The sequence below is a fragment of the Apaloderma vittatum genome, unplaced genomic scaffold (assembly GCF_000703405.1).
Source record: "Apaloderma vittatum isolate BGI_N311 unplaced genomic scaffold, ASM70340v1 scaffold23991, whole genome shotgun sequence".
Classification (NCBI taxonomy): Eukaryota; Metazoa; Chordata; class Aves; order Trogoniformes; family Trogonidae; genus Apaloderma; species Apaloderma vittatum.
The window spans coordinates 345-13,490 of record NW_009701126.1 but is presented as its reverse complement, the minus strand read 5'-3'; the positions used below and the strand labels follow the sequence as shown (position 1 = coordinate 13,490).

The 13,146-nt window shown below is 53.2% G+C and overlaps 1 protein-coding gene across 1 annotated transcript; it reads right to left on the bottom strand.

Annotated features, from left to right (window-relative positions):
- Positions 1-324: 324 nt before the first annotated feature.
- Positions 325-12,573, bottom strand: STRIP2 (striatin interacting protein 2; the record flags this gene model as incomplete). Its single annotated transcript, XM_009879049.1, has 15 exons — positions 325-425; positions 2,385-2,511; positions 3,284-3,381; positions 4,518-4,592; positions 4,857-4,928; positions 6,258-6,321; positions 6,989-7,054; positions 8,362-8,585; positions 9,824-10,015; positions 10,339-10,466; positions 10,833-10,939; positions 11,052-11,120; positions 11,961-12,081; positions 12,270-12,404; positions 12,499-12,573. Coding segments are annotated over 15 exons (1,654 nt in total), but the record flags the coding sequence as incomplete, so codon positions are not given.
- Between the last annotated feature and the right edge of the window lie 573 nt (positions 12,574-13,146).

The following is a 13,146-nucleotide window of genomic DNA, read 5'->3' as shown; positions in this document are numbered from 1 at the left end:
CAGGACGTCCCCTGATCTGTGCTGGTGCCTGATGCCTGGCGTTGGACTGCTTTCCAGGAGTCCATATAAAGACGAAAACAAGTTGACTGTCAGGAAGGGAGCTGGGTCTACGTGTGTTTTAGCAGCCCGGTGAGAGATTGGAAACCCCCCATCATCACTTCCTCGTCATGCAGCTCCCCTCCAGCGTATTCCTGTAGGGGAGAGCATACTGCTCCGAAGCTGGGCGCGGGACCAGAGGTCGCTCTGTCCCACCATGCGTCAGGGTTCCTCATGCACAAAGCCTCCCTGCTCCATCACCTCTCTCTTCCCCAGAAGCGGCTGTACCTGTTTTTGGCAGTGATATAAGACATGATGTTTTGGTTGAAGAACTTCAGGATCAGCGGGATGCAGTTGGCAAACACCAAATGTTGGGACACGTACTCAAACTGAGGGAGAGAAGTGAAATGGGTCAACATTAGCTGGAACAACTGGGAGAATCGCCTGGAAAATGGAAAACCATTTCCAGCCGAAAGCAAAGCAGTCTTGATGGTTTGCTTCGGACACCTCGCAGACCGTCCTCCCCATGCAGAATTCTGCCGTGTAAGGCTGGCACATACAGCAGCTCCCAGCAGCTGGAAAATCTACTTGCCATAGAGCGAACACGCAAACTTTATGGCAGTAATTTAGGAATAAGCTACACCTGCTGACTGCAGTGCAGCTTTTCAAGGCAAAAATCTGTGACAAAACAACATATGGGGAAGAGGGAAGGAGGAGACGTAGCTATTAAATGAAAAAATACGGCAATTCCTGTTGCTGTCACATGCTAAGCCCAGTCCTTTTTCAAATTTCGACTGGAAAAAGCCTCCTTACCTTCACACATGCTTTTAATTTCTCTCCCCCTCTATATATTAAATGGTCTGGATACACAGGGCTGCTTAGTACGACAAATCTCTACTGTCCTCCAAAGAGCCGAGCTGCAAAGAGCAGCAATATCCTCTCCCCGACCAGTAATCGACATCCCAGAATCTGAGAGCGAAGAAACAGTTTGTTCTGTCGTGTCTCGTCTCAGCCCGGTACAAGCTGTCGACGCTCCGTTCGCCGCCGTTACTGGCGAGTGAGTAACCACCAGACCCCGCTGGCCGGGATTTGAGGTGCTCTTGCTGCTTCGAAACGCAGCGGCTGGCGGCTTATATAGGATCGGACCGAAGATAACGCTGAGACACTGAACTGCAATAATTTGATGGGCTTTTCTGCGTAAGAAACACCAAATCACAGCAGAGCTGAGCCAAAAAAACAAAACATCATCTGCTGGCCCATGCCACCGAGCACAGGGTGACCCTCAGTGGAGCGTGGACCAGCCGTGCTCTCCACCGCTTTTTGGAAGCACCATCTCGACCCCTGCCAGTGGGTTGGGGTTTTTTTGGGGGTGCTCCCCAAGACCTGCTTTGGCACTGAAAGAAATGCTGATGGCTCATGCAAAATCAGACACAGAAGGAGAATCAGAGCTGGGAAACCCCACGGGTTCCTCCAGACTTAACACACGGGTCCTCCTGCCATGGAGGAAAAAATAGGAGGAGCTGATTTGGGGATGAAGTGAGAAAAGTCAGGGAAAGGACCTGGCGGGACTCAGAACAAATATAGGATTGTAAAAATGCAGGGTTTTGCTTCATTTTGTCCAATCCAATACACGGATTTGTATTTATCCTGGGATAAATATCAGCAGCCTTCGAAACATACAGATGGATTTGTAGCATGCTCTGAAATCTTTAAAAAAATAAAAAAGGAAAAAAAGACAAAACGCTAATTGTTTGATTGGCAGAACGAGTGAAGAACTGGCAGCTCGAATCAGTCCGTGGTGTTTTTTTAATCAAGGAAAACCCTCATGCGAGTCCAGCTTGATTGGTGCCGTGCAGATGAAAGGAAAAATCGGATTGCATTTAGGACCCAGACCTCTGCTGAAACAGGAGCCCCAAGAACTTGATCCTGCTGAGGCCTGGATTAGCTGACCTCGTGAGGTCCTACCCAGCACTATTTCTGGTCACTGCGGAGGAGGCTGAGCTAAAGAGGGTCTTGCCTAACCCCCATCCCCTTCCCCCTTCTGCCAGGGGAGGCTCACGCTCCTGATACCTCCTGAATTTTAACCTCATCAGCTACGGCGTGAACTTTCCCAGAGGTCTGAAAGATCTTGGCACGTGAGTGGAAACGATCCCGTCAAAACACAGTCGGGGATCAGGTCATCCCTGCCCGAGTAACTACAAATCCTGGCCTGGGGCTACGGCTCCTCTCTCTGGAAAAACCATCTGCAGCTCTTCATGGAAAGCAATCCCAGAGATATCTTTTAGGAGAGGGTCTATCAGGACGCACCGGCTTCAAGACCAGCTTGGTGAGGGCTGGTCTACGCTCACCTGGTAGATGTGGTTCAGCCTGAAATGCTTGAGGAGCAGCAGCAGCGAAGCCGAGATGCTCTTCACGATGATCTCTTTGTGTCTGTTCACATCGATCCCCAGTTTCATGCTCTGGAGGACGGTGATGCTGGGTTGGAGGGAAAGAAGGCAACAGCGTAGCTCATAGGGGAGCAAGGAGGATCACAGAGTTCTTTTTTATCAGGACAGACTCTACAGAAACAGAGACTTTCGCTTCCCTCTGGGACTCCCATTTCCATCCTTTCCCATCGGATGACACCAAGGTGCATTAAAAAAAGGGGAAAAGGGCTGATTGTGCTGACTGCCTGTCAGCAATCCTGGGGGAGTGGCGTGAAGGACACCTACCACATGCTCCCACGCCTTTATGATTTGTGTCAATCAGCGCGATTTTATGAATTGTGGCACTTAGCTAGCACAGCACAGAGGCTGCCAACCACGCTCCTGAAAAACATTTGCATCCTTGGCTTTCAATCCTCTGCCCTGGTGGCTCCAGTAGCTTGCACCTATCCAAAGAGACGCCCCCAAATCTGGAGCCCCTCCCCCCAACCTATCGGCAAACCCTAACTCAGTGCAAGACATCGTGGCAAAGCTGGGATGGCTGGTGGCCACCTCCTCAAGGACTTATTTAAATTGCACCAGGGGAGGTTCAGGTTAGATATTAGCAAGAATTTTGTTACTGAGAGGGTTGTCAGCCATTGGAACAGGCTGCCCAGGGAGGGGGTTGAGTCACAATCCCTGGAGGGATTTAAAAGACGGGTGGATGTTGCACTGGGGGACATGGTTTAGTGGGTTGATAGGGCTGGGACAAAGGCCGAACTCGACGATCTTCAAGGTCTCTTCTAGCTGAAACTATTCTATGATTCTATGATTCTATGACTTACGGCATCTCTTCAGGCAACACATCTGCCAGGATGTTGATGGAGTCAGTCTTGGCTTTAGAGGTGGGTGCTGCAGCAAGGAGGATCTTCAGCAAAGCGATCTGCAGGGGGGGACAGGTGTGGAGGGTTGGTTCCAGGAAGGAGCATTCCTTCCTTCTCCCTCATTTGCTGAAACCGGACAACTTCGAGCCAACTCTGTCGGGTTTCACCAGCCCAAGCTCTGCTCACCATGATGGACTGACTATGCCAAGGTTCAACCTGTACTCTTATACCCTGGACAGACAGAAGCTCTGGTTTGGCTGTAACATCCTGAGCAAGGGACACCTGGAGCTTAATGCATTTAAATTGGTGTTTGTCTCTCCCCGTGGACAGAGGGCATCTTAGAAGAATGGTTTAGGTTGGAAGGGACCTTCAAGATCATCTTGTTCCAATCCCCTGACATGGGCAGGGACATCTCCCACCAGACCAGGTTTCTCAAAGCCCCATCCAACCTGTCAACCTAGCTCAATTTCAGGACACGCGTTGTATTCCTCTGGGAATCTCTTGGGGCCATTCAAAGGGTGCAAGGGATGTCCCTGTAAGGAGGGTCATAACCTCCTCGACTCTCCACGATTTGAATAGCTGTTGAGAGCAAAGCCACGTCAGCAGAGGCCTGAAGCCATCACCGCCTTGTTTGCTGAACCACGTAAAGCACGATGATGCTTTAGTTTGATTCCTGGCCCAGTACGCCATCACGCTCGGTCAGCGTGATATTGTAACAAAGTTAATCAGCAAGGACGGGGGCTGAAGGAACAAGCAAAGTCCGTAGGTTTCTCCCTGAGGTCAGAAGTGATGGTGCTTGCATCAGCATGCAACAACTAGTTAGTAAATACTACGGCTAGTGCAGCTCAAGAGATGAGACGGGTCATGCCCAGCGGGTTCCCCTCCTGTGTCTGGAGGGCAGGAGCACGTTTTGAGATCCCACCAATGCAGAGGGCTTTGTTCCCCTCCACATATGTCCTGTTTTCCAACCACAGATCTGTCTCCAACCATCTGACCGTGTCCCTGGGTATCTACACCCCTCGATCCTCTGAATCCTTCCTCTTGGATTGCACTTCCCACCCGACTCTGCTCTGGGTTCCCACCAAAATCTCACCCTTCCACACCCCAGCGGCCCCGTGCTGAGCTCTGCGGTTCACAGGTTGGCACCGTTCCTCCCTCGAAAGCTCCTCTTTACTTTTAAGAAACACAGGCTTACCATATACTGGGGGAGATTGTACAACATGGCTCGATACAAGATCTCACAAGGGGTTTCTTGGACTTCCTCTTCCCCCTAGCACAGAGAAACAGGGGACAAGTAAGTATTTCCAGTCCCCACACTTGCGATATGTCAGTCACCTCCAAAAAACCCAGTTTGAGGACATGATGGACACAGCTATGTGCTGACTGCAGGCCTTTCTCCACCGCTACTTTTGCTCAAGATAGGGGCTTCCAGAAAGAAGAGCACCCAAGGTGTGTCCTAAGGATCACGGCAAATGCGACACCTTGGAAATCTTCCACACGCCTGTCGAGTGATGGGGGGGCAGCAACTTCTTACCAAAGACATGGGGCACTTCTCCAGCTCCTCCTCGTTCTTGATCTGGACGTCCGAGATGGAAACGTACTTGTGCTGGCAAAAACGCACAGACAAGAGACAGAGCAATGTCGCAACTGAAGGATGAAAGACAGTCAGCGATGACAAGAATTGCTGAGTTCAGCAATATCTGAGTTAGGTGCACAGGCCACAGCAGATACATGGGGGACTCATCCTTGTGTGGGACACCCCTCCGTCCCTGAAGCCCCTCACACATCGTATCTCTGATTACTTCCACCTATTCCTTCTAGAATCTCTCTGCAAGTAAATGGGGAGGGACAATCTCCTCCAAAAGGCAATTCAGATCTTAGAGAGGGTCAGTCAGCCTCTGGAGGTGTCTCGCTCCGCGTGGAGCACTGCAAGAGCCAAGGCTGGCCGTGCTTCCTCCTGGGAACACCACGGGTCTGGGCATTTATGTCCAAACCTGTCTGTCACCTTCCAAGCATGTGGCAAACGCCCACCAGGACGCAGCAACACCACACCTGGGATAAAGGGAAAGTCCAAGCACTGGGCAATCGATCTGGAACTGCAGGGAGGACTCATTTTCCATTTTTGGACCCAATTCCTGCAAGAAGCTCCAGAAGCTTTTCCTATGACAACTAACAAGTAGGGACCCTCTTACTACATACATAACTAAACATCCATAACTAAAAAATGAGCCCAAAGTTCTGATAAATATTTAGTTCCAGCTAGAGCTAACAGTTCTTTCTAGTTCTAAAGAACAAAATGTGTATTGTTTACAGGAGGGTCGGACAGACAATTGACAAAGATCACTCAAGGCATTTCATGGTCTGAATTGTTCACACGGCATTAATGCTGCGGCCCTGGTTTGCTTGTGCAGAGGTTTGTACCACCAGTGGGAAAGGAACATTCCCAGCGGCGTCAACAAGAAGGGACCCTCTTACTCCCTCCAAGAACTCCTTCAGCCAGAGGCTAGACGTGAGGATCCAACACTGCGCGGGGCAGATATCCTTTTTTTTCAGACCTTGGCTGGAGCCACCAGATGGACTTCCCAAGGTAGGGCGAGCAAGAGCTCAGATAGAAGGTGCTGCTGCACGTCAGCTGAGGAGGAGCAGAAGACTAAACTCACTTGAAACGTTTACTGTGGGCTGAGAGCACACACCTGAGGAACCTGGAACCCATTGCAAGTGCTCCAGCACAAAGCTTATGCGTGCCAGGCTTGATGCCCTGCCATGCCCCAACGGCCTTAGGGATCTTGGCCGATGATTTTCCACATCCCCATGAGATCTCCACGAGTCCGATCCCACCTCAGAACATCTGCTGAGTGCCAGGGACCAAAACCAGCAAGGGATGGGTTCAGACAAGCTGAGTCACTCCCCAGCAAGGCTTTCTGGGTCGTCTCACCTGCTTCAGTGTCTTCACGCTCTCATGGATCGGTCGCGGTAGCCCTATGAGGGTTTCGGTGTCTCTGGAGGAGAGAAGGTAAGTGCAAAGCTGGGAAGGAGATCTGTGAATGCTTCTGTGCCATCCGAAGTAAAAGAGGGAGCCTGTAGCCCACTGGTTCTACGGAGCCCATCCAGGGTGGGTCAGGGATTGGGAGAGGTGTTGGCGTGAGCTGCCTGCCCTCCCACCTCCTCCCCAGCAAAGCCTGCACGACAGAAAGGTGACACTGGGGTGAAGAACTGGGGTGAAATCAGGTCTCTGCGTGGAGCCAGCTTGAGCCTGACACCCCACCTAAAAAATGAGCGTCCTAAAAACTGAGTGTGCCCTGCTGGGCCCACGGCAGGATGATCCTGCCCACCCAGCTTGATTTATTCACACACCGGGAAATTCACTGCGGACACCGACTCCCTCCCACATCCAACCCCTCTCTGGCTTGGGCCAGGGGTCACTTATTCTGGGCTAGGTCTGATTTTTAATAGAAAGAGGTCCTCGGAGATCAGCATCTCCAAGAACATGTTTTTACAGCACCGACTCTGTTGCTGCAGCCACAGTGAAATCCAGGGCTGTGCCACATCATCCCGAACACGGTTGAGTTGAGAAAACCTGAGCCCTGCAGACACCTCCCACCGGTTAAACTGCCCTGACGGGAGCTACGGACCAAACTGGGTGAAACCTGTGTGTGTAACACTCACTGTCCCAGCGTGAATCCGATGAATTTGTTCCTGCTTGCTTCCAGGAAATGCTCAATGTCTTTCTGTCTGATGGAGCAGCAGAGAAACAAAACCAAGGAGACAGTTGGAAACCACCCACGTTTCTCAGAAAGCACCGCGGCGTGGGGCCAGCAAGAACCTCTGTGCTTCCTAGGATTAATTTTTAGAGGTCTTAGCAGCAGCAGGGTAGAGCCACCATTCGGCTCATTGGTTGGGAACAACGTGAACCAAAGCCACTTGTACTTTGCCGTGGAGCTCCATGGAGGCGCGTGAATAAATGGAGAGGAGCTCTTCACGACCGGCACCTTTTGATCCACCTTCTGTGGATCTTCAAGTAGCATCTGCTCGCTCTGAGCTAACAAATGCTGTCTCCGTGGTCTGGCGGAGCATGTGCTGCTCTGAGAGAGCAAGCTGACATCTCCTCCACCCCGGGCGTCTTTCGTGAGAACCGGTCAGGGTCTCAGTGCTTACGAGTAGGACACGGACCGTGAGCCAAGGTTCTCACAGGCAGAAAGAAACCCAGTGGGATTTCCAGGCACCAGCCAAGAAAAACAACGGTCGTTTGATTTCCAAGCTGAGAGCATTAAGTTACGTGGAGCTCCACGGCACCGCGTGTGCCCAGACCCACGTGGGAAACTAATTCTTGCCGTGTCCCTGCGAGGAGAGCTCTGCAAAGGCACGCTTAACCCTGTCACTGCTCCCACATCGAAAAGAGGTATTTGCTTCCTGCGTTTTAAAGACAAGGGATTAAATCCAGGCTTTGGATCAACAGCAAAAGAACTCACATGGGTTAGGGGGCAAGGGACAGAGGATTTCACCCACTTTTCCCAAACCTTCTCCTATACGACATGTGGGGAACTGGTTTTTAGGAAGGGAAAGCACCAACTCCTTTATCTCAGATGATTTTCTCCAACTTCTTAGAGCAAGGCCATTCAAGAAGGCTTCATCTGGCAAAACAAGAGTCCAACTCAAAAAATCTAGAGGCAATGTCATTAACCACTGCCAGAGATGATTAGTCTGAGACCTCTGCCCCTACTGAGATCTGTTGGTGCTGGTGGGGAAAGCTGCCCCGGCTCCCCCAGCGCTCCAGCACAAGCCTTCTTCCCAGTCCAGCCTGGGATGCCCGAATGGGATTGACACTGGCCAAGAGTGGCTGCGCTCGGTTTATAAAGCCTGAGGAAGAGCTTTGCTAAACCCAGTCCAGAAAGGACCATTGAGACCAAAAAATGACCGGAGTCACTTCAAGTTCTACCAGCCAGAGGCCAACAAACTTGGCACAGCCTGACGTTCAGCCTGCAACGCGCTCCGGGACAGGTAGGACTGGGGAGGATGGCAGGGACATCAGCTGGTTTTACCTGACTTTGGGGGCCCAGGGGAGCCCTTTGGGGAATGAAACTCTTTCGATAGGTGGGCGCTGAGCAGGCATCGTGGGCATGATGGCATCCCGCTCCATCAGGTCCAGTTCCCCCTCGATCCCGCTGTCCACATCGTCGTTCTCCTCTTCGTCGACCCCTGCTTCATCGTTCTTGAAGGGGTCTCTCTCGTTGTAGATATCCAGACTGTCTTGCTTCACCAGGGGCTGCAGCAGAAGGGGAAGGAGAAATATGAGTCACTCCCTGGATTTTATTTCCCTCCCCACTGCCAGCACCAGACCTTGCCATCCTGGAAGGAACAAACTCCCAGATGTTCCTCAGATGAGGATTTCCCTCCTAGCTGTTGTCAACCAGAGCCTGAGTGAGGAACAGCCCCTCCCTGTGTAACTCTACCCTTGCTGCTCTAGGAGGTGTGAGCCCATTTTCCGTCTCAACTTTTGGAGTTACCATCCAACATCCCCCTAACGGAAGAGGCGTTTTCATCCTTGGATCATACCACAGCAGCTCCGTGAGGGGAGCTAAAAAAAGAGCTTGCTGTGAGCAGTTTGATTCCGGGTGCTTATCAGTGCTTGGCCATGGGGTCAGGATGTCCTCTTGCTTCCTCCAGATCAAGCGCATCATGGGGCTGGTTTGTCACGACTGAAATGAGTGGATGGAAAACTGGACGTGACCCAGCGATGTGTGCTCACAGCCCAGAAAACCGGTCGTGTCCTGGGCTGCATCCAGAGCCGCATGGCCAGCAGGGTGAGGGAGGGGATTCTGCCCCTCTGCTCCGCTCTGGTGAGACCCTCCCTGCAGTTCTGTGCCCAGATCTGGGGTCCTCAGCACAAGAGGGACATGGATCTGTTGGAGCGGGTCCACAAAGGTGCTCAGAGGGGGTGGAGCACCTCTCCTACAAGGACAGGCTGAGTATTTGAGGTTGTTCAGCCCAGAGAAGAGAAGGCTCCCAAAGGGGAGACCTTAGAGCACCTTCCAGTACTTCAAGGGGGCTACGGGAAAGATTGGGAGGGACGTGTTAGCAGGACTTGTTGCAAGAGGACAGGGGGTGATGGTTTTAAGAAGGGTTTAAATGGTTTTAAAAGAGGGGAGCTTCAGACTAGAATTGTTTTTACTATAAGGGTGGTGAAACGCTGGCGCGCGTTGCCTGGAGAGGTGGTAGAAGCCCCATCGCTGGAAACATTCAAGGGCAGGTTGGACGGGGCTCTGAGCAACCTCATCTAGTTGAAGATGTCCCTGCTTGCTGCAGCAGGGGAGGGACTAGATGGCCTTTAAGGTCCCTTCCAGCCCAAACCATTCTGTGATTCTATAAAACGGAAGAACGTAGGAGTGCTTGGTGCGGGAGGGGAAATAACACCACCGAGCACAGGCTGGCTCCTCGAACAGACGATGATCCCTGCTGGAGAAGGGACCGGGCCATGTGCCAGGAGGATGAGCCCGCTCTTACCCTTCGGCTGCGGTGACCACGCTTCTGCTGCTGCTGCTGGTGCTGCTGGTGCCTGGTGGAGTAGGTGGGGGGCGAAGCGGCGCGCATACTGCGCATCACCTGGATGCTGTCCTCTGGCAAGGGCGGCAGCCCCAGCTCCTCCCTCTTCCTCACCTTCATCGCCTGCAGGGCTTCGAATCCACCCAGCGTGAACTAGGGACCAACAAGAGAGGAGAGAAGTGAGCGGGGAGCGGATGTCCCACCCAGACAGCACGGCTCTTCTGGGCTTCCAGGGGAGCAGCAGCTTGAGGATGAAGCCATGACATTGTTCTCCAGACTTCTCCCCCACCTCACGTCTTCTGCACAGCTCAGCCCACCCTCACTCTCCCAAAAAAACCTGTTTGCCTTGTGTCAGCCTCTTGCGCCACGTTAAACAACCTTGTTCCAGTTGGATTGAACAGTGGGGAGCATCCAGGCTGCATCAGCACTATTCTCAAAATGACCAGTTTCTGGAGAAAGGAATGGTTTGCACCCACCAGAAGGACCTTCCAGAGCAGGAGCAGGACCTTCTTCATGGGGAAGTGTGGAGCGTGGCCGCTGCAGAACTTGGTCACCATCGTGAAGAGCAGAAGAGCAAACGGCTCTTCAGTGTGCACGGGGAAACCTGGTGGAGAGAGGGGCCAGGAGCAGGTTCAGGACAGATTCCACATCATAGGAATGTGGGAAGTTCCACCTCAACATGAGGAGAAACTTGTTGGCTGTGCGGGTGCCGGAGCTCTGGCCCAGGCTGCCCAGAGAGGGTGTGGAGTCTCCTGCTCTGGAGACTTTCCAACCCGCCTGGATCGTTCCTACACAGGAACAGCTGCCCTGGGTGATCCTGCTCTGGCAGGGGGTGGCACTGGGTGATCTCCAGAGGTCCCTTCCAACCCCCAACATTCTGTGATTCTATGGTTCTATAATCCCTGGAGGTCTCCCTGGGTCCACCACGACAGAGGAACCTTGTTAGGGCACAATGAACTTTGTGGCTCACTCAGCTCCGTCCTGAAGGTCTCTCGGCAGGTTTTCCACTCGGGGGGATCCGTCTCCTGCTCCACGCGGATGTTCTCCACCATCAGGTACATGACACTGAGCAGCACCCTGTCGGGACAGCACGATGGGCAGGTGACACCGCCAGCCAGAGTCCACTTTGTCCCCGGAGGTTGTCCCACCACCTCCACCCAACGTGCCAGTGGGGGGCTGGAGGAGGTACCTGAGCTCCGTGCTGTCAGCCAGCGAGATGGCCGGCTTCCTCAGCGCGCTGCTGCAGGCCTGGCTGTTGCTGCGGGGAAGGGGACGAGCTCAGCCACCGGGCACGGGCGGCTGCGGAACCACCCCGGTCCTCGGGGAGGAGGAGGAGGAGGGAGGAGGAAGAAGAGGACGAGGAGTATGGGAAGAAAGAAGATGGAGGATGGGGAGAATGAAGATGAGGAGGAGGATGGGGAGAAAGAATATGAGGAGGAGGATGGGGAGAAGGAAGATGAGGAGGAGGATGGGGAGAAAGAATATGAGGAGGAGGATGGGGAGAATGAAGATGAGGAGGAGGATGAGGAGAATGAAGATGAGGAGGAGGATGGGGAGTAAGAAGATGAATAGAAGAATAGGAAGGAAGAAGATGAAGAGGAGGATGGAGGGAAAGAAGATGAAGATGATGGAGGTAAAGAAGATGAAGAGGATGGAGGGAAGGAAGATGAAGAGGATGGAGGGGAGGAGGATGGGGAGTAAGAACATGAATAGAAGAATAGGAAGGAAGAAGATGAAGAGGAGGATGGAGGTAAAGAAGATGAAGATGATGGAGGGAAAGAAGATGAAGAGGATGGAGGGAAGGAAGATGAAGAGGATGGAGGGAAGGAAGATGAAGAGGATGGAGGGAAGGAAGATGAAGAGGATGGAGGGAAGGAAGATGAAGAGGATGGAGGGAAGGAAGATGAAGAGGATGGAGGGAAGGAAGATGAAGAGGATGGAGGGGAAAACATGAAGAGGAGGATGGGGAGAAAGAAGATGAGGAGGAGGATAGGGAGGAAGAAGATGAAGAGAAGAATAAGGAGGAAGAAGATGAAGAGGAGAATGGAGGGATAGAAGATGAAAAGGAGGAGGGTGGGGGCAGTGTGGGTCCACTCACTCGATCTCCATGTTGAGGAGCTCCAGGAAGGCGGTGAAGGTTCCCAGGCGGTACAGGAGGAAGCTGTTGTGCCGGGACCAGCGCAGGACGTCGCCTTCATTATCGCAGTCTCCAAAGACGCCTGGAGAGGCCCGAAGGGAGGTGCTGGTTAGGGGGCAGCTGCCTTCAAACCCCTGGAGCATGCGGGACCCCCCCGGGAAGGACCCTTACTGCACCAACCCGGCACAACCCCAAGAGAAGGTTTCTCCTACGCCGGAGCCAGGCAGCAGACACGCAGCTGCACCCGGACACGGGCGTTGCGGTCCTTACCCTGGGCCAGGTAGAGGATGGCTCGTGCTACTCTGAGCCGCTTGTCCCGGTTGACCACCTCGAGCCCATCCAGCAGCCGCATCACGTAGGCTTTCTGCTGAGCCCCGTCCAGCTCCAGCCACCTCCTGCCCTGCACTGGAATGGGAATGAAACAACCAGGCAGGTGCCTCCCCAGGGTGAGGGGTCCTGCTCTTGCAGCACCCCGGGGTGCTGAGCTCAGAGCCGGTACCTTGAGCGTGAAAATCTTCCTCGAAGCATCTCCTGTTGGTGCCGAGCTCGGGCTCCTCGGTGTAGCTGTACAGCTCTGATGGAGAAAGGGGTCAGCAGTGACCCTGAGGGGTTTCACCATCCTCCTCCTCATTGCCAAAGTCCTCACGGGGCTCGGAGGTGTCCCAAGGAAACACGGGGCAGAGACCTGAACGTATCCCTGAGCCCTCCCGTAGCTCCAAGGGGCATCCTGGAGCCCCTCAGCCCATCATTTCCATCTCCGTGTCCCAGCAGGCTCAGTGACGGCGCTCGACCTGCATTTGCACTTTTGTAGGGGTTTTTTTGAGGGAGGGGAACAACAACAATTTTTCTGTCCCAGTTAAGCCAGTTTGCAAAGGGAGGGACCACAGGGCAAGACCCGCACTGATGTCACCCCCAGTGGCTCGGTTATTTTGGGACCCACGACTCGAGGCTGGGCTTGGAGGGACACGATGTTGCGCCTGTCTAATCCTGACCTGTTTCTATGCAATTCCTATAGATCTCGTGGTGCTGAGCAGCGCTGAAACAGTGCTGTAAGGGAGGAGGAAGGATCCCTCGCAGAGAAAATGGGTTTTTTGGCCAGGCCAGCTCGTGCAGCTAAAAATAGCCCCGCTGCCGGCCGAGATACGCT